Source organism: Neltuma alba, unplaced genomic scaffold (assembly GCF_004799145.2).
Source record: "Neltuma alba isolate B1F8T4 unplaced genomic scaffold, ASM479914v2 tig00011304_pilon, whole genome shotgun sequence".
Lineage (NCBI taxonomy): Eukaryota > Viridiplantae > Streptophyta > Magnoliopsida > Fabales > Fabaceae > Neltuma > Neltuma alba.
In genome coordinates, this window is record NW_021636013.1 from 1213680 (window position 1) to 1236052 (window position 22373).

At 33.9% G+C, this 22373-nt stretch overlaps 1 protein-coding gene and 1 long non-coding RNA gene across 2 annotated transcripts; one reads left to right on the forward strand and one right to left on the reverse strand.

The window, feature by feature from the left end:
- Positions 1-8775: 8775 nt before the first annotated feature.
- LOC114711677 (uncharacterized) lies at positions 8776-9672 on the reverse strand. Its single transcript, XM_028896095.1, has one exon. The coding sequence runs from the start codon at positions 9670-9672 to the stop codon at positions 8776-8778; it is 897 nt and encodes a 298-aa protein (XP_028751928.1).
- An 8073-nt stretch (positions 9673-17745) lies between these two features.
- LOC114711625 (uncharacterized) lies at positions 17746-21386 on the forward strand. Its single transcript, XR_003737154.1, has 3 exons — positions 17746-18028; positions 19906-19977; positions 21038-21386. It is a non-coding gene; the product is annotated as an uncharacterized LOC114711625 (long non-coding RNA).
- The last annotated feature ends 987 nt before the right edge of the window (positions 21387-22373 follow it).

Sequence of the window (22373 nt, forward strand, 5' to 3'; positions counted from 1 at the left end):
TCTCTCTGCACAAGTGCCCACGTACATTTTGAGCTCCGACCACCAATCGCGTTCAATGATGGTTAAAAGATAACGATTTAGTAGTCCATCACTTCAATTCTTTTTAAACTCCAATAGATGCTCCACTCCACTTGTCCATTATTTCATCCTAGTCTATTCAACTTCTCTCATATTCTGTAATTATATTCAACCATGATGGTGATATTTGCAAAGAAATTGCCTGAATCTATTGTAACGTCCATAGTAACATATGCTTGAAACTATTCTTCAAGCTACTCGTCGTCTCCAGAATACAGTCCGACACTGTGTGAATCGTTAAAAAAACTTGATGGCTATCCTAAAGAAAACTCGACACTTTTATTCACACTTTTATTCACACTATTAACAGAATGTCCAGGTTGCAACTTGGTACTTTCTGGTCGCGACTTGAAGTCACAGAGGTCATTTTTGCTTTCAGGTCATGAGCTCAACTTCCCAAGTTGCAACCTGAGATCACAGAGAGTTTTCAGGTACTGTTCACTGAGTATTTTCCAGAATATAGGTCTAACTTTAGGAGGGCATAACTCTTACCACACATATCCCTTTTAAGTTATCCACTACTTGTTTTAAAATTTAGGATGTATACTTTAATCAAATCAAATTTCATGCCTTAACTCATTCATTTGATAGGTCAAACTGAAGCTAGAAACTGACTGCTCGATGACCTACATTTTATCCATCAAACAATTCTTACTCTAATTCTCCCTTCATTTGAACATGCAACAACTAACCTTATGGATTCCCATTCATTCGTATACTTTGAGTTGCATGCCATTACATTATATATCAAACATTACATCACATTTCATGTTTGACATATCAACAATTAATTACATAATTAGCGATGTCAATCATTACATTGCAACGCATGTAAATTCTCCATTTTCTTTGCTTTCATCTTCTTGCCCTTCTTCATGCATGCCTTCTCTTTATCACTTGACCTACCATGGTTGGTTAAGGGAGGGTGAGATTTGGGAGAATCTCTGTAGCAAACAATAACCACCCAAACATACATGGCAAGCTTGGTGTTCATAACATGCTTGCAACTTAACATTTCTATAACATAGTGACATGTTTGGAAATCATCATGCATTAACCATAAAACACGTAGGCCTATGAAACATTTCAAGCATATTCACAATCACAATGCATGCGTTCATAAAACCATATAAACACAGAACATGTCATACATGCAAACAAATACCAAGCACATAAGAGTAGGGTAAAGTTTGCTACCTCACACCATAAGTTTTCTCTTGTTCTTCAACTTGCTCCCTAAGCTTCCCAACTATCTAGGTTGCTTGCTCAACCACATCCAAACCTTCTCTTGAATGCCTCAAGGTCCTAATTACAGCAACAAGGGTCACATTACTCATTAGGACCAAGAATTATATAATATGGAAGACTTGTGTCCTTAAACTTAATCTATTTTTCCTTAATTTATAATGTAGTGTTCTAGCTTTGTAAAAATTGTTTCCTTAGGCCAATCCTACACAATTTTGCCCAAGGAATCCAAATATAAGCTTATATTCATCAAAATTCAATTCCTTCCCCTGGTTCTAGGCCAAAACCGAAATCTACCACTTAATTTTCAATTTTGATTCCAATGCTTCCAACATCATTCTTTCATCCTATCCCTACATAATTTTTCATTTTAAACACATTGGAAGGATCAAAATCATCAAAATCACATTCTAGACACAAGAACTAGGTATGGCTGAAACATTTTCTCGAGTTACACAATCATGAAATTCAACTAATTTCAGCATAAAACCATTTGATTCGTGTTCCTTTCAAGGCTTTAAACATTATTCTAGCATCAATTTCGTCTTCCCCTACTCTTAATAATTTCGTGCAGCCCCAAGGGTTTCAAGCTGCCAAAAATCATTAAAATCCATAACCAAGCTCAACAACAATAAAGGTAGTGAAAACTACATCAAAAACCATGAACATACCTTGTTTTAGAGCCTGATCTTGCATATGACCACTTGGCCTTTCTTTCTCCCTCTTCTTTCTCTCTCTAGAAATCATTTTGCAAGAGTTTCCCCATAGGTTCCATGGCTTGCACGAAAATGAGGGGTGGGGAGGGGGTATTTATAGAAAACAAGACTGAATCTAGGCCGTTGATCTTAAAAATATGTGGCTTGATCTGGACCATCCATTTTCTCTTTTAATCTTTTGGTGACAAGTGTCCCATGACATCATGCTCACATCATCAATCCATATGCTTTTAATCCAACTGCACACGTGTCTTGTATCTGACCGTACACGTGTTTTACATCTAGCCGTACACATAATATCTTCTTTTCCCATCTAGCCATACACTTGTCTCCTCCATATTCCTTCATTATTAAGGCATTAAAATAGGGAGGAAATTAACATAAAATTCGTGCAAAATACAATCCTTAGGCATTCCTCCACCTATCTTGCCATTTTGCACCGTATAGGGTACTTTTTAGGGTCTTGACCTTCCCGGGACCACTGAGACATGTTATGGCACCATTTTCTCACCTCAAATAAATCCACATGGCATTATATAACATGTCCAAAGAGAGAGTGATGCCCTTCCCTTGTTCTTCCATTAAAACAATTAAAATAATTAATAATATTTATTTCGCAGTGATATTGACTGAATTCTTTCTACCGGTCCACAACTCCGAGAATCTGTCTTTGAGTACCAATACTATTTATTCATCATAGGAAATTCCTCTAATTTTTCTTAAGTCAAAAGTCAACCTCTAGATATTTGACTTTGACTTTCCCGGATAGTATATAAATAGGTTTTAAATTTCATTAAAGCTAACCTCTTCACTTTTTGGGGACATAATTATTTTTAAAACCTGTGATAATTCTTCAAGTAATTTTTTCCTATTTTTTCCAATTATCTGAGGCCTCCCTATACTTTAAATAATTCTTTTTTGAAAATATTTCAAATCAATCAAAACCCCAGGAATTCCATAATTTCCTTCTGGGGGTATTTTCATCATTTTTAGCTTCATACAGTCTTCTGAACCTTATTCCCATTTTTTTTGAAATTTTTCTGAAGTGTTCAGACCTTAACCTACCATTTCCTATTTTCTGGGATTTTTGGGCATAATTTCTATTTTTGCCTTTACCAGCCCAAAACTTTATAAAATTATAATTTTGCCTCTGGTTTGGCTTAACCTCAAAATTCACCTCATTAAGGCCTCCAACATAACTTTTGGCCTACATTTATCTTTATTTCTCATTCTTGGGCCTTCAGACTTCTTCTGAGTCTCTAATTTCCTCTTTTCTCAGTCCCAAAAAATTTTCTCTTTGCGATTTAGTCCCTGAGAATCCCTCTGTCCTTCTAAGGAATCTTGGGACCTCTGCCAAAAAGGAATATAGTAGTCTACCCATTTCAGGCTAATTCTGGTACTTCTAGGTTTAAAATTCAGGATGTGACAAGATCCTCCTTCTCCTCTAGGCCCATTAACTAGCCCAATAATATATGATAAGATATATACACTTGAGCTCCCTCTCTCTTGAGCAATGTGAGACCTCACTTTTGACACACCCACTTATGTTCACAACATTAACACTCCAAGATAAACAAAATACTTGATCTATTGAGCTTCAAAATCAATCCTGACTTGGTCTTACCTCTAATGAGGACTCTCACCTAGAGGAAATTTAATTCAGTTTAAACTTTTATAATCTTGCTTTGATTTTTTGTCATCCGTTAATGGTTTTATGTATATATATTTGCTTATTTTACTCGTTCCATGATTTATAATGTAGAGGGCTACTCGCAAACAACCCACTAATTTAAAAAACTGATGTACTAATTGTTAACCGTTGTTATAAAAAACCTATTAAACAGTTATATTTCTTAAAAATTTAAAAAAAATTAGAAATATTTGACAGTTTCATGAAAACAGTTATCAAATATTTGATAGATGTTTGGACACAACTGCCAAGTAATATCTTTTAAATAATCCTATGATCCTCGCGATTTTATCACTTCTACATTTCTCTCTTCTCTCTTCTCTCAAGACCCATATCCGAGAAAATGTAACATTTCAAATTTTGAATCCTAGTTAAATAAGTTAAGTTGGTTCAAAAGTTGAAGTAGAAGGAGTTCATGAATAAAAAGTACAAATAAGAGTAACTATCGAGAGGAAGAATGATTATGAAAAAATGCCCAGAAGTTGGAGAAAAATCAGGAAAAGTAGAAAGGATATTTCTAGGGCCTACTGGAGGCTTGCGGATATTATTTAAAATTTCAATTTCAATGCCTGAAAAATGAATTATTGGCCAAAAAACTTATTTCGGGTGAGAATTTAAGAAAAAATTATTAAAATTATTTAATACCTAATAAATTTTGAAAATATTATGGAACATTATTTTGAGAATCTAGAAATTTTATGAAGAGATTTATTTCCCCAAATATGGATTAAATAATCTTAAAGCCAATTTAAGGAATTAAGGACCCATTTTCATGGAAAATTTATGAAAAATTGTTAGGAGTCTTATGAACTAGAACCAAAATGAAACCACAAAAGTAGAAAGATGAAGACAAGAGAATGAGAGAACTTTTTGTATTTCTTCACTTGCATTACAACACAAATGACATGCCCTATTTATAGGCATAGTCTTACAAATAGGTTACAATTGTTCTTAAATGACAAATAGTGGATAATCAATCCCATGAATGTGAATGGAGGTGAGTTACAAGAGTGAATGGGTAGTGGAGGAGTAATGGATGATGGAGGTAGTGGAAGTTACTTGGAGAAGATGAAGAGGAAGGGGTAAATGGACATCCACACAATATTCATAACACTCCCCCTTGGATGTCCATTATACAAATATGTGCCTCGTTAAAAAACTTCAACTAGGAAAAACCCTGTGGGATAAAAACCTAGAAGAAGAAAAAGAGTACACATTTATTGATATGCTATTCAGTGCTGCCTCATTAAAAACCTTACTAGGAAAAACCCAATGGGATAAAAACCATAGTCAAGGAAAAAAGAGTACAGCATGTGTTAACTCCCCCTCTTGGTAATATCAGTTGATATCTCTGAGTCTACGACATCCGATATCATGAACAAGCTTTTCAAATGTTGTACAAGGAAGTGACTTGGTGAACAAATCTGCTAGATTTTCATTGGAACGGATTTGTCGGACGTCGATTTCACCATCCTTTTGAAGATCATGAGTGAAGAAGAATTTTGGTGAAATATGTTTTGTTCTATCTCCTTTGATGTACCCTTCCTTTAGTTGCGCAATACATGCAGTATTATCTTCATATAGAATTGTCGGGATCATTTTGCTGGAAGACAAGCCACAAGTGGTTCGTATGTGATGTATTATCGATCTTAACCATACACATTCTCTACTTGCTTCATGTATTGCAAGAATTTCTGCATGATTAGATGATGTGGCTGATATGGTTTGTTTCATAGAACGCCATGAAATGGTTGTACCACCATATGTGAACAAATAGCCTGTTTGTGATCTACCGACATGTGGATCAGACAAGAATCCAGCATCTGCATAACCAATGAGGTTAGTTTTGGGTACATTTGAGTAAAATAACCCCATGTCCATAGTACCCCTGAGGTAACGAAGAACGTGCTTAACTCCATTCCAATGTCTTCGTGTTGGTGACGAGCTATATCTTGCTAGTAGGTTAACAGCAAATGATATATCAGGTCGTGTGTGACTAGCAAGATACATGAGTGCACCAATTGCACTAAGGTATGGTACTTCTGGACCAAGTAGTTCTTCATCATTTTCTTGAGGTCTAAAAGGATCTTTATCTTTCTCCAAAAGCCTTACAACCATCGGAGTACATAATGGATGTGATTTATCCATATAAAAACGCTTTAAGATCTTTCTTGTATAGGTTTCTTGATACAAAAAGATCCCATTTCTTGAATATTCAATTTGCAATCCAAGACAAAATTTTGTTCTTCCCAAGTCCTTCATTTCAAATTCTTTCTTTAAGCAACCCATAGCTTTTGCAAGCTCTTCAGGAGTTCCAATGATATTTATGTCATCAACATAAACCGCAATTATCGCAAACTCATTTCCAGATCTTTTCATAAAAATACATGGGCAAATTGGATCATTCTTGTATCCCTCATCTGACAGATATTTGCTTAAATGGTTATACCACATACGCCCTGATTGCTTCAATCCATACAGAGATTTATTTAACTTAATTGAGTATTGCTCTCGAGAACTTGAATTGTATGCTTCCGGCAACTTGAATCCTTCAGGGAGTTTCATATAAATATCATTGTCAAGTGAGCCGTATAAATAGGCTGTAACAACATCCATCAGACGCAAATCGAGTCCTTCTTTTACTGCCAGACTAATTAAATATCGGAAAGTAGTTGCATCCACCACTGGTGAGTATGTTTCTTCAAAATCGATACCAGGTCTTTGTGTAAATTTTGGGCAACAAGCCGTGCCTTATGTCTTACAATTTCACCATTTTCATTTCTTTTTCTCACAAAAACCCATTTGTATCCGACTGGTTTTACATCTGCAGGTGTATGGACTACAGGTCCAAACACTTTTCGCTTTTCCAGTGAATTCAATTCAGCCTCAATTGCATCTTTCCATTTTGGCCAATCTTTTCTTTGTTTACATTCACTAATAGACTTTGGTTCATGATCCTCATCATCATTCATCACATCAAGCGCTATATTATATGCAAAAATATCGTCAACATTGACTTCATTTCGATCCCATCGTATTCCATTCATAACATAATTTATTGAGATCTCATCATTTTCGCACATTTCAGGTAGTTGATTTTCTTTTGGAATTGAGACATTAGCATTATCTAATGACTCCTCTTGAATTGCAATTCTTTCTTGATTATCCTCGACTTGGCCATCTACATTTTTAGCTCCTTTTCTCTTTCGAGGATTTTTATCTTTGGAACCAATGGGCCTGCCACGCTTCATGCGTGCTTTAGATTCATTTACAATAGCAGGTTGTCCAACAGGGACATCAATTTTGATAGGAGCATTAGCAGCTGGAACATGTGATTTGGTCACTTTTTTGGGTCAGTAAATGCGTCTGGCAACTGATTAGCTAACCTTTGTAAATGAATTATCTTTTGAACTTCTAGTTCACATTGTTTTGTACGAGGATCAAGTTGAGATAATGAAACTTCCTTCCAACTAATCTCTTTTTCCAACTGCTTCTTTTCTCCCCCTAATGTTGGAAATTTTGATTCATCAAAATGACAATCGGCAAATCGAGCCGTAAATAAATCTCCTGTTGATGGTTCTAGATATTTTATTATAGAAGGAGATTCATATCCAACATATATTCCCATCCTTCTTTGGGGACCCATCTTAGTACGTTGTGGTGAAGCAATAGGAACATATACTGCACTTCCAAAAATTCTTAGATGGGAGATATTAGGTTCCTGACCAAAAACCAATTGTAAAGGGGAGGACTTGAGATAACTTGTTGGCCTGATACGAATTAATGTTGCTGCATGCAAAATTGCATGTCCCCAAGCAGAATTTGGGAGATTTGATCTCATCAGTAATGGTCTTGCAATTAATTGTAGTCGTTTAATTAATGATTCTGCAAGTCCATTTTGTGTATGAACATGTGCTACAGGATGTTCAATATCAATTCCAAGAGACATACAATACTCATTGAAAGCTTGCGAAGTAAATTCACCAGCATTATCCAAACGTATTCTTTTGATTGGATAATCAGGAAAATGTGCTCTTAATCTAATTAGTTGAGCAAGCAACCTTGCAAATGCTAGGTTACGAGAGGATAATAAGCAAACATGTGACCACCTTGTTGATGCATCAATTAAAACCATGAAATATCTAAATGGTCCACATGGTGGGTGTATCGGTCCACAAATATCCCCTTGTATACGTTCTAGAAATGTGAGAGACTCACTTTCTATTTTTGCTGGTGATGGTCGAATGATTAACTTTCCTTTAGAACATGCAGCACATGAGAAAACATGTGATTGTGGAATCTGTTGACTTTTCAGTGAATGTCCACATGAATTCTCAATTATTTTTCGCATCATAATAGTCCCGGGATGGCCTAACCGGTCATGCCAAATGTTAAATTTATTCTCACTTGTAAACTTCTGGTTTACAATAGCATGTGTTTCAATTGTGCTAATACGTGTGTAGTATAAGCCTGAAGAAAAGGCAGGTAATTTTTCTAGAATGCATTTCTTATCAGAAATTAAGTTTGTGATAACCAAGTATTCTTGATTTCCTTCATTTATTGTTTCAACATTATATCCATTTCTGCGGATATCCTTGAAGCTCAATAAATTTCTATTAGACTTGGTAGAGTAAAATGCATTATCAATATGTAATTTTGTTCCTTCAGGTAGTAATACATCAGCTCTTCCAGAGCCTTCAATGAGGTTTATACTTCCAGATATAGTCTGAACATTGGCTTCTCGCATTACCAGAGAAGAGAAATATTTCTCATTTCTGAGTATTGTGTGAGTTGTTGCACTATCAACGAGACACAAATCTTCATTATTGATGTCAATAATGGTCATTCTTCATGAAAAAAAAACATAGGAAAGGATTAAAAAGAAAACATGATTAATAAAAGAAAATATAATTTTATCATGAATAAAAACTCATAATTATCTTTATTTTGGGGGTAATAACCTTACAAGTACAGAATTTATTGTGGTAGGTGAAAGAGCACACTTATAAGCAAAACATGAAAATATACTTAATTATAGAAACTCAATTACATCAAGATGACTCTTTTTTTGACACTTCCATCACCAATTAAGTGATCAATTCTTCCATCAGGATCGGCAAAGAAATCAGCAACATCCAAATGAGTAACATCCATGTTGCCATCATCAGAATCGCCTTCTTCTCCCACAAAATTTGTTTCCACCTTTGGCTCTTTGCCTTTATTTTTATTCTTATTCTTATTTTTCAGCGATTCTTGGTAGAGGTCAACCAAATGCTTTGGCGTACGACAGGTACGAGACCAATGACCCTTGCCACCACAATGATAACAAAGATTTTCAACATGATTATTATTTCCACTAGATTCTTTTTGGTGATGCTCATCATTATTTGCCCACTTCTGGTGGGAACGACCACCTCCATGACCACGGCCATGCCCATGGCCACGACCACGACCCCGTCCACGTCCACGACCATGGCCACGGGTTGATTCAGTTGCCACTACATTCGCTTCTGGGAATGGAGTGGAGCCAGTAGGACGGGATTCATGATTCCTCATTAAAAGCTCATTATTTTGCTCAGCCACAAGCAAGCAAGAAATTAATTCAGAATATTTTTTGAAACCTTTCTCACGGTATTGCTGCTGCAGAAGCACATTGGATGCATGAAATGTGGAGAATGTTTTTTCTAACATATCTTCATCAGTAATCTTTTCTCCACATAATTTCAGTTGAGAACTGATTCTAAACATTGCAGAATTATATTCGATCACAGATTTAAAGTCTTGTAAACGTAAATGCATCCAGTCATAACGAGCTTTAGGAAGGATTACAGTTTTCTGGTGGTCATACCTCTCCTTTAAATTGTTCCAAAGAACAAGTGGATCTTTTATAGTCAAATATTCAATCTTGAGCCCCTCATGCAAATGGTGACGTAAAAAGATCATGGCTTTGGCTTTATCTTGGTTGGATGCTTGGTTGCCTTCCTTGATTGTGTCTCCTAGACCATTGGCATTTAGATGGATTTCCGCATCTAATATCCATGATAAATAATTCTTTCCAGTAATGTCAAGAGCCACAAACTCAAGTTCGTGAGATTTGACATGATGATACTATCATATAAAAGTTAAATGAAAATTAATATCAAGAGAATAGAATAGTTATGAAACAAATCAATATAAATAAGAAGATGGAATAATTATAAAACAAACCATTATAGAAGTGATATAGAAATTTACCTTCTAGTTGATTAGCCTTACTACAACACCTTCCGATTACAAGAGTGCCTTGTGCTGATAACGTCTTATGAAATAGAATCAAAATGAAACCACAAAAGTAGAAAGATGAAGACAAGAGAATGAGAGAACTTTTTGTATTTCTTCACTTGCATTACAACACAAATGACATGCCCTATTTATAGGCATAGTCTTACAAATAGGTTACAATTGTTCTTAAATGACAAATAGTAGATAATCAATCCCATGAATGTGAATAGAGGTGAGTTACAAGAGTGAATGAGTAGTGGAGGAGTAATGGGTAGTGGAGGTAATGGAAGTTACTTGGAGAAAATGAAAAGGAAGGGGTAAATGGACATCCACACAATATTCATTTTGGCCTGAATATTTTATAGAGATTACTTCATAAGGTATAGAAGTTATTAAGTAATAAAATTCAGATAGAGCAGCAAGGACTAATTTTTATAATTTATTTGACAATTAAGTACCAATTAAATAAGGGTAAAATGGTAAATTTACTACCCAACCCGGAAAGAAGTGGGCCAAGAATAAGCCCAATTTACTGGTCAAGAGGTGTGCCCCCATCAGACTTCTGGCGAGGAGATTTGTCGGATTTCTATGGCCCTTAGAAAGGAGAGAATGAGTGGGTCGTTTAGTTGGCAACCACTGCATAATATCATAATGTTCACTTAATCACCCCATTTTCTCCATTCCCCCTCATTTCGAACCAGCAGGGGGGGGGATTAAAGAGAGAGTTAGAGAACCGAAAAGAAAGGAGAGAAAGAAAGGAAGACGAAGAGAAAGGAGGAAGTGATTTCTCTTGCTTGCAATCCCACTTCTAGGCTAAGTTCCGTTCCTGGAACCCTACACCATCTTTATTTTCTTGGCTTGATGAACACTTTGCAAGATGATGATGGTTCGAGTTTGAGGTTAGAGGGAGAAAATGAAGAACAAGTAAGAGACGCCAATAAAGCAAGTTCAAATGATGGAATAGAGGTTGTGATGTTTGATTTATTTATATGCGTGCTGATCTGTGTTGGTTAGGAGTGTGTTTTCAAATCTGCAGGTTTTAGATTGAAGGGTGATGCTGTTCGAAATTGAGAGAGAGAGAGAGAGAGAGAGAGAGCTAGGGTTCATATGCCATGTGATTACATGATTTAAGTGTCATCTAATTGAGAGAATAAGACCAAAACGCTCACTGTTTAATGTTCAAAAATGTGGAATAATTGTCTCAATTGGTAAACTACACACTTAAAGTGTTTAAAGGGCACTATGTTATGTTTGGAAGAAATAGAGTTCAAATTCATGAACTTTTCCTCTATATTCTGTTGCAGCCAGCCACCATTTTGATAAGAAAGAGTTTAATTTTGTTGAAATTAAATATTGCTATGAGTTTAAATAGAAGGTGACATTATATGATGACATTTGAAATTCAGGAGAACGAAAATGAAAGAGATAGGCTCGTCTCTTCAGTTTCCTAATATTCACATTAATTGCACTGGTTATTTATTATCCCAAATGTATATACAAAACCCACTTTTACGCCCATCGCCAAAAAGTCTGTTGTAACTAATAAATGTTATACCTGATGTATGATAGATGTAGAAATTGTATCGTTATTTGTAAAAATATAACCGCCTCATTTATTATAGTATTTCCTTATTGACTGGTGTAGATAAAACAGTATAAAAAGAATTGAATTTCTTCTAGTAGTGCCAACAGATTCATAAAATCCTCTTGAGAACTGAAGACAGTAATATTTTGATGGCAATTAAACTCGATCTAAAGATGATTCACGGAATCAAATTTTGTGCCTAAATGCATATGCCTCTGGATAATTATGTTGGACAAGAGAGTGAAACTGAAAAATCTATATATTTATATTGGTGTAAGAATCTGCACGAAAGAAATTAAACGGGAAGGTCTATTGGTTGTTGGACAAGGACAATACTCACATCAACTCCTATATTTATTATATCAAGTTTTCTAATCACATATGACGATATGTCCTATTTTTGAAATATTAGTATTTAATTACATTTAATTATAAATCCAAATGAAACCAAAAAAAAGAAAGAAAAAAAACGTGACTATGTGTGTTTTACTTGACAATGGATATAAGGAATTTGACCTAAATTTTTCTCTGTTAGATGATATGTAGAACAATATTTATATTAAGTTCCTTGAATATATTATACCAAGTTCTCCAATCATAGATGACCATGTGTTCTATTTTAAAATATTAGAATTTAATAACATTTAATTATATAAAATCTACATGAAACAAAAAAAAGAAAGAAATGCGGCCATATGTGATTGAAGAAGCTGATATAATGGATGGAAAACTTGACCAAAGTTTTTTTCATATATGTGTGTGTGTGTGATTTCTCACGACTCACGAGTTAGCAATCAAATCTGCGCAAAGGCTAAAAAGAAAAAAACCTGTTTATGTATGGGTAAGAATTTGGAAATGAAACACAAGGGAAATGAATTGATTGATGAGATACATATTAATACATATCTTCTCTCCTTCAATAACTCATATAAATGTTACCAAGTACTATTTCCAATTTTTAATATAAGATCTATTTAACTAATCTGAGTAAATTAAGAAAAATAGTTAAATTAGTTATTTGTCAAAAATATGTGTTGATTTTTCTAAAATACTCTCTTAGATCATTTGGATTGAAACTACTGTTTGATGCAAAACTCCATTAACTAATGCAATCAATAGGGTTAATTTGGATAAATAAGAGAAACAAAATGGATTGAAATTTACTTATGACCAAAGTCAACGCCTACCGGTCTTATATTAGGGACCAAAGATAGCATATAAAATTCTAGTATCAACAACAACAACAACTTATCCCACTAGGTGGGATCGGCTATATAAATCGCACGACGCCATTAAGCCCTATCTAAAGCCAAATATTTGGATATATTATTAATTGAAAGATCTCTCTCGATGACTTTATTAAGTGTTGAGTTCGGCCTTCCTCTACTCCTTTTTAGAAGATTTCATACTGTTTGATTGAGTCTTCTCACTAGCGCATTCCAAGGCCTTTTTTGCACGTGACCAAACCATCTCAATCAATTTTCTACCATTTTATTATCAATAGTAGCCACTCTAACTTTTCTTCATATATGTTCATTACGGATCTTGTCTTTTCTTGTATGACCACACATCCATCTTAACATTCTCATCTCAATAACTGTCACTTTATGTTCATGTTGTCCCTTTAAAGCCCAACACTCATCGCCACATAGTATTGCTAGTCTTATAGCAGCACGATAGAACTTTTCTTTGATCTTATTAGATACTTTTTGATCACAGATAACTCTTATCGCTTTTCTCTATTTAAACCACCCAGCTTGAATTCTATGACTAACATCTCTATCAATTTCACCATCTTTTTGTATAATGGATCCCAAATATTTAAACTTTTTCACTTGTGGAATGACTTGATCCCCCAACTTGACCTCCAAATCTGTTCTAACTTGTATCTTATAAAAAATGCCATGCATATATTCTGTCTTGCTTCGACTTAGACGAAAAACCTTCGATTCCAAGGTTTTTCTCTATGTCTCAAGTTTAGTGATAATCTCTTCTTTTGACTCGATCAATAGAACTATATCATCAGCAAAAAGAATACACTTGGGATTTTTCTTTGATATGCTCAGTTAGAACATCGAGAACTAAGTTAAACAGATAAGGCCTCAAAGATGATCCCTGATATAAGCCAATCCTTATAGAAAAGTCCTTTGTCTCACCGCCCGGCATTCTAACACTAGTTGTAACCCCTTCATACATGTCTTGTATGATTTTGATATAAGCGACATGCACACCTTTCTTCTCCCAGATTCTCTAAAGCACTTCTCTAGGCACACAGTCGTAAGCTTTTTCCAAATCAATAAAAATCATATGCAAGTCTCTTATGTTGCTTTGGTACTTTTCCATTAACTTCCTCAGTAAATAAATCGCTTCCGTTGTCGATCTTCCTGGCATGAACCCAAATTGGTTTTCAAAAATACAAGTCTCCAATCTCAACCTATGTTTTATCACCTTCTCCTACAATTTCATGGTATGGTTCATGAGCTTAATCCTTCTGTAACTAGCATAGTTCTGGATATCCCTTTTATTCTTATAAATAGGTGTTAAAGTACTTTTTTTCCAATCATCAGGCATTTTCTTGGAGCTTAATATTGCATTGGATAACTTAGTAAGCCATAGCACACCACCTTCACCCAAACATTTCTAGATTCAATAGGAATACCATCAGGTCCAATTGGTTTTTTTTTGTTTCTGAAGAATAAATATTAATTATCATCAAAGCGCAGGTGGCCAGAGCTTCAACCTCCGGTGTCAGCCACCTGAGCACTGATGATTGAACTTTTTACTTTTGGTGGCTAGTCACCGTAGAATTTTTCTTTTTAAATAGGGTGGCTAAGAGGATTTGAACTTATGATCCCTTGGCATACCAAAAAGAATATGACCACTAAGCTAACTAACCCACTTAATCATATAATGCAAAGAAAAATATATATAGCAAAACAAATATAAGCGTCTACCAAAATTCGATGATTTATTAAAAAAAAAAAAGAGAATTCACAGCCTAAATGCAAATGTCCAAGTATGAATAAACAAGTGAAATTCAGCGATTTACAATAAAATTTCAGCAATTTACAACACAAATTTAGTGATTTAGAAGAAACATAAATACTTGTATTTGAGAGTTATGAATTCTCTTATATTTCTTGTAAATTGCTAAATTTTACTTGTTCATTCACACCTAAACACTAGCATATTGGGTTATGAATTTCCTTATATTTCTTGTAAATCACCAAGTTTTAGTTGTAAATTGTTAAATTTTATTTGTTTATTTACATTTAAATACTTGCATTTGGGACTGTGAATTCTCTTATATTTTTTTGTAAATTGCCAAATTTGGATTGTAGATCGCTGAATTTTTGTGGTAAATTGCTGAATTTCACTTGTTTATTCATACTTGGACATTTGCATTTAGGTTGTGAATTCTCTTTTTTTTTTTTTTTAATAAATCATCGAATTTTGGTAGACGCTTATATTTGTTTTGCTATATATATTTTTCTTTGCATTATATGATTAAGTTGGTTAGTTAGCTTAGTGGTTATATTCTTTTTGGTATGCCAAGGGATCATAAGTTCAAATCCTCTTAGCCACCTTATTTAAAAAGAAAAATTCTACGGTGACTAGCCACCAAAAGTAAAAAGTTCAATCATCAGTGCTCAGGTGGCTGAATTTTTGTGGTAAATTGCTGAATTTTACTTACTTATTCACACTTAAACACTTATTTTTGGGGTGGTAAATTCTTATGTTTCTTGTAAATTGTCAAATTTGGATTGTAAATTATTGAATTTTTATTGTGAATTGTTGAATTTTACTTGTTTATTTATATTTAAACACTTGTAGTTGAGATTATGAATTCCTTTATATTTTTTTGTAAATTACCGAATTTTAGTTGTAAATTACTGAATTTCATTTGTAAATCAGTAAATTTTACTTCTTTATTCACACTTAGACGCTTGCATTTGTTTTGCTATATATATATATATATATATATTTTTGGATCATATGACTTAGTGGGTTGGTTGGTTTGGTGATCATATTTTTTTTGGTATGCCAATAAGTCATGAGTTCAAACCCCTTGATCACCTAGTTAAATAAATAAATAAATAAAATCCTTCGACGACCGAAGCTTTGATGACTAGCTATCGGAGGTCAGAGATTTGGCTACTGGCGCTCAGGTGGCCAATATCAGAGGTCGGAGCTTTGACCACAGGAGCTCCGACAATAATTAATATTTATTTTTTACAAAAATAAAAAGGAGGGATATTATTATATTTTTACTTTTGAATTTTAATTTCATTTTGGTACAAGAGGGTAGACTAAAATTTTAAAATCTGTTAGAGATTGACTGATATTAATTTGGTATTATGGGGCGTTATTGAAATTTTCTCGTAAATAATCCATCGTCTTCCAGAAAATCTTCCCAGACTATACGAAGCATTAATAAATTGTCTCTAAACACGTAAAGCAATGCTTGCCTTTTCTCTATAAAAGGGGAGAAAAGTAAACGGGCTATGAGTGTGATGCCACTCGTCCGCCCCTGACAAAAGCATGCCCACAGGCAAAGTTCTATTGGCGGACAATTTTTTGTGAGGAATGCGAGAGGTTGTAGCAATATTTTCAGGAGAACGACTCAAACCCCCTGAAATGGGTGTATATAAGGGTAATGACGAGATTATTTTTAATCTTATTTTTTAAGTATACTATATCCAGCACTACGAGATCATCTTGGTGATATAATTTCACCCCTGATCTATATTTTTTTTACACAATTTTACTTATAATCTTTTTATTTCGATGCAATCTATTTATGCATATATTTGATAATGGGTAAGATTACACTAAAATAAGAAGATTATGGGTAAAATTACACCAAAAAATGTAGATCAGAAATAAGATTACATCAGTAAAATTGCATCACTAAAATAATGAGGATGTTGAATGCACATGAAAAATATAATCAAATGTAAAATTGTACCTTTATCGGTTTATCTTATACACTGGCTGCACCAGAAGTTTGGGAAGCCGCACGCCATGTGTTCAACTCTTTCAGAAAAACAGAGCAGCAGTTCTAGAGATTAAAATGAACCTAGACAACGGACAAAATATCACAAAATATTGGACTAACCGTTTGATATGCTACCTTAATAGCATAATATACAATAAATGTCTATCTATTATAACTTAATACAATGGATGTCTATCTATTATAGCTTAATACAAAGCGACTTGCACTACACCTAGATGGTGGTGAACCGCATGGTATTCTGTTGGAAGACACTGAAAAGGGTGGAACGACCATAATCCTTAAAATAAGCCTTTTGTTTTATTTGTTTTCCCTTGTTAATTCTGTATGTGGAAATGGCAATGATGAGGTGGGAGACGGGGGAGAGAAAATAAGGTAAGGGGTAGTTTTGTATCTTAAAATTTATATTTGGGAGAATGACGAAAAAAAGAGTCCGTAAAAATTGTAAAATCTCACATCAGGATTCTTGATAACACTTTAGGAGGTTTTGACAAAAATTAAGTTGGAAATAACACATTTTTGTGAAAATATATGATTTGAAATTTTGCAATCTCCACTGTAATCTCCCGAATTTCGAAGGTAAAAATTATTAAGATGCTTAGGAGGCTACAAAATTAGTAAAGGCCTCACAAAAATGAAGTAAAAGCTTGTTTTTGGGTAAGAAATTCAAGGAAAATTAAGAAAAAAAATAATTACTAAAAATATATAAAGGTCTAGAATAATTAACAAGAAATTATAGATAATCATTTTGAAAAATAAAGAAGTTTATGAAAGAGTTTGTTTCCCCAAAAAAAAAACAGAGAAGCAAAAAGATAATTTAAAAGCTAATTTCCTAAATTAAAGACTTATTTTTTTTTTTTGAGAAACTAAAAAAAAAAATTAGAGGTTAATTTTTAGCCCAAAAAATTTTAGGAAAATTATTTTATGAACTAAGGAAGCTAAATGAAGAAGGAAATTATTATAATGCACTAAAGATTAATTTTTGAGAGTTGCTTTATAAAGAAATATTGAATTAAAAGAGGAGAAAATAGTTAACTCAATGCGCCAAATCGCCAGGCTCAAAATGGAGCGGGGCACATTCTGACTAGAAAAGAAGGAGCCCAACATGTGGCCATGGCTATGGAAACTAATATGGATAGCGGAGTGGGGCAAGCAGGCTTACTGAGTAAGCTTGAAAGGCATTAGTCAGCACCCAAATACACGTGGTAGAAGCCCCATCTGGCATCTATGCTTTCCTTCTCTTTATTTCTTCCTCTGGCGCGCTTGAAGAGAAGGAAGAGAAGAGGGTGAGGCGCGGGAGAAGCAAAGGTTGAGAGCGAGAGAGAGAGAGAGAGAGAGAGAGTTCAATGCAGAGAGAGAGACAGAGACAGAGACCGAGGCAGAGGAAGAAGCATCGGGAGGAGCCTAGCTATGTGCAAGCCGATTTTTGAACCTAGGTAGGCCTCATTTCGTCTGTGATTTCTTCAATTGGGATGGTTTCTGATTGGGAGGAGCTATTGAATTCTAACTCTAAGAGGGGAAAAACCACGATTAAGGGTGGAAATGGTAAGTTGGACTAGATTAAAGTTGATAATCAGTGTTGCATGTGCTTGGGTTGTTCTGTTATTGGATAACCAAATGACCATTGACGCCTCTGCTTTATGTTTGCTCTGTAGAATTTTCTGATTTGGGGATTGTGTTTCCCGATGCTAATGAAAATCCTAAATTGCTCAAAGCATGTTTGCAGATTTTAAAATCAATATTCTTGAAGCTTTCTGAGTTGTTGATACCATCAGTCTTGGGGCTGAAATTTGATTATCTTTGCTATGTTATACTGTTTCATAAGCTTGTACCGAAAATATAGCTAAAGGTACTGATGCTGCTTGCTGCCTTTGTGAGTGTGCCATTGGGTTTAACTTAAGGAAGCATGGAACAATGAACTAAGTCACATAAATCATATCTAGGTGATGAAACCAAGCTTGGGTGGCTGAATTTATTTTGTATATGTTGATTGCTATTGCTGGAAACAACTTCCGAATCTATTATCTGGTGTGTGTGTGTGTGTGTGTGTGTGTGTGTGTGTGTGTGTGTGTGTGTGTGTTGTGTTGTGTGTACTAATTGTATGGTAATGTGATGAACGATATTCATTTTTTTGAATCAGATTTAGGGTTCTGAAATGCTAATAAAGGATTTTGAGACTAAAAAGGGTATGTGAAAGATACTGTTAATACCTTGATTATTAAACAATAATTGAGGGTAGTTAAAATGGCTTGAAATAATGTTTATGAAGCTGAAAGTTGATGAAGGCAATGTTTTTTTCTTTTCAAAACAGAAAATTTTCTGATTTAATGGGGAAAGCCGTTGGTGCTTACAAGGAGGCTAATATGTTTGCATATTAATAAAATGTGTAAAGCAAGTTCTCTTGTGATTTGTAAGACGAATGCTTGATATCTGAAATTTTAGATATTATGGGTATGAAACAGCCATTGATTTGATAATGAAAGTTAATCTGTTGTGTGAGAAGTAATAGATATTTAAAACATGTCTCTTAGTATTAGAGTGGCAGGATTAAGAACTTTGTGCGTTCATATATATGTTATGAAACTGGAAAATAATTTTCAGGTTATATAGTGCTGCTATTTGAAGCATTTTGACGGTTAGAAGTTGATTATAAACTAGTAAAAATGTGGGTAAAGCAAGTCAATACAAGGCGGTGTACGAGAATGCGTGTAATGGACTTGCTTATTCATGTTTCTAGTTGCTGAAATTGAATATTGTTATTGTCAAATATTTTTGGACATGATTGACTGTCAAATAGTGAATAATTACCTTATATGTCGTGAGTCCATGTTAAATTAAATGCTTAGAGGTCATAAGCTGAAAGACTCCTTGATTAATATCAATATATGTGATAAAGCCAAGGTGACGTGTTGAAGCTTGAAATTAGATATAAGTTGCTCTTTGGGTGGTTCTTGATGTTAAATGAAGGTCTTAAATGCTTGACGTATATGTATTTGCTGCTGTGATATATGGGAAACAGATGCAAGTTGTGTTTGTTTGCAAGAATTAAATTTATGACTTTTGTTTCTTGTCTTGTTTTTGATCAACTATGGTTCCAATGGATTAAGAAGTTAAGCGAAACATAAGAAAAGGAGAGGTTTCCGAGACCCTTGGAAATATACAGATTAAATATAGGAATTTTCGTATAAGATGACCAACCCAATTAAGAGAGGGAAGTGTGTCTAAGTTGGGGGGTTTTAGAGAGAATTAGGTAGTCATGGGTTAATCATAACACTAGTTTTAACTTACCTTATATATGTACTTGTAATGTTAGGATTTAATTGGCATCCTAGTTTACCAAGGAGAAACCAAAGGCAAGGTATCAGGATGGGGGAGCAAGCAGAAGGTAGCTTTAATCATTATTTTGTATATTTTGTTTTGATTGTATGTTTGTTTGTGTCATAATGCAATAGTTAAGTATGAGAACATGTAAATTGGCTTACCAATTATTGCCATGGTCATGTGCATACATTTTGCTGTCTAGTATATGTGCATTTAACAGTTAATCAGTTAGCGATTGCATAGTTATTCACAGTTAATTAGATAGCAGCTGCATAATTATTCAGTTAATAGATAGTAGCTGCACAGTTATTCAGTTATGCAACTGCATAGTCACTCAGTTATTCAGATTATGCAATTAAGCATGCTTAGTTATCCAAATATGCATATGATTAGTCAATCAGTTAGCAGCTGCTCAATTATTCAGTTAAGTATATGCTTAGTAATCAGCTATGCATATGATCAGTTAATCAGCTAGCAGCTGCTCAATTATACAATTAATCAATTATGCAGCTGCTTAGTTATTCAATTATATACAACAGTTATATGAGATTTAGTTATATGACACTGAATGTGTTTCAGTTAGTGATCGTTTTAATTGGTATTTTCTTTTATGTTTCATATTTCGGATTGCGTTCATCCCTGTGGTTCATCCCTGTGGTAATCGACTGAATTGAATTTTTGAAATGAAAGCATAAGAACTCAATAGGGCCCCCTCTTTCTTTGCTTCGCCGAGAAGGAGTCCTGTTGAGTTCTTAATAATCATAAGATTTTTTATTCGTATAAATGACAAAATAGAAAACTTAAACTTTTTCCGATGTTTCAAAAAACTCCATTTCATTTTTTTTTCTGATGATATTTTTGAAAATAAATTTCATTAATTGATTCAAAACATCTCTTTCTCGATAATATCTGTTAATACTTTCAAAGTTAAAGTAAATAAAACGAAAGGAAAACAAAGAAGGAATCATTTGATTTCTGCGGCACAAACACTTATTCAGTCATGTAAGGCGTTGTTCTTCATGATTTATTTTGCATGCTCAGTTTATATTATGCATAATATATGAAATATGATTGCTGCTACTAGGATTATTTGAATCTCACCTTTTTTTTCTATGTAACCATAGGACCTGGTTGATCCATGGGAGAGAGAAGCTGGTGGAAGCATCGCTAAGGCAGAAGAGAAGAAGAATTTAGTTATTTAGTTAATTAGTTAGTTAATATGAAAAATTAATACATTATGTGTTTACATTCCCTTTCATGATATTTGATGTGTTTATATTTTTCCCGATTTGTGAAGCATGTAATCTTTACTGCTATGTTTGTATATTTCTCTATAAGGAGTGCTTGGGGGTAGTTCTAGTATAGCAGGAAGTTTAGTATATATACATAGATAACGATATTGTATGCGTGATGATGTGAGTGATATAGTTATTTCCTATGTAAAGTATATATCCAAAGTTTTGGGATGTGTAATTTATAAGTTATGATTTATCGAGCTGGAAGAGAAAAGCGGAGTTTTCGAAAGTAAGATTTGTATAGCTGTAATAAATAGATATTGCTAACAGGTAGTTTGAAAGCGAATTCAAGTCTTATTTTATAACTTAAAACTTTGAGAAAAATGAAGTTCTAAGTTTAGATTTAAAGTTAGATAAAAAGTTTTAAAAATCTAACTTTATTTTGGGTAAAGTTGTAGCCGCTGCTAATAAATTTGTTATCATTTAGGTTCTTAGAGTTGGGTGTTACATTTACAGGTTTTTTTTCCCCATTTTTCCTTGTTTGATGTTTTTAAATAATTCTAATTTTTAAGATTCTTTTTAATAAATATTAATTTTTTCTTTTTTCCCCTAATTTTCCCTTTTAGTTCAATGAAATTTTATTGGCGATTTCCCAAATTATTGTGGCCAGAGTCTTATCCAGTAGTTTTTCATTTTAATTTGTTGTTAGCCAAAAATTTTATGGGTGCTCTGTCTTTGATAGATGAGAAATGATTTCTTTTTTTCCTCTTGAATAAAAGTTTAAATGAGTTAAATTCTGGGAGCTCATTAGAGATAAGACATGTTTTTAGCGCTAAAGAGCCTTATAAAAGTGTTCACAGATCTTCCACCCAATAACATTTTTATATCAGCAGTAGTAGGATTTAAACTTATGATTATATTATCTAACTATGCTTATGCACTTTATGAAATGAGTTCTCTCTATCTTTTAAAATTAGTTTTTAATTAATTCTAATGTAAAAGATGTGGAAGGGAATATAAATTTCCATACATTTATATGATTCTGTTGTTGAGTGTGCTTGTTAGAGATTTTTCAACTTGTGTGCTTGTTGGGGATGGTAGCAACAAATTTAGGCCTTATTGTATTTATCGCTTTTGTGAGGCGCGCACACTTCATCGTTGAGCTTGGCACTATGCTCCTTTCAAACCTAATCATGAAGTTAATTACTTTGTGATTATTAAAGAA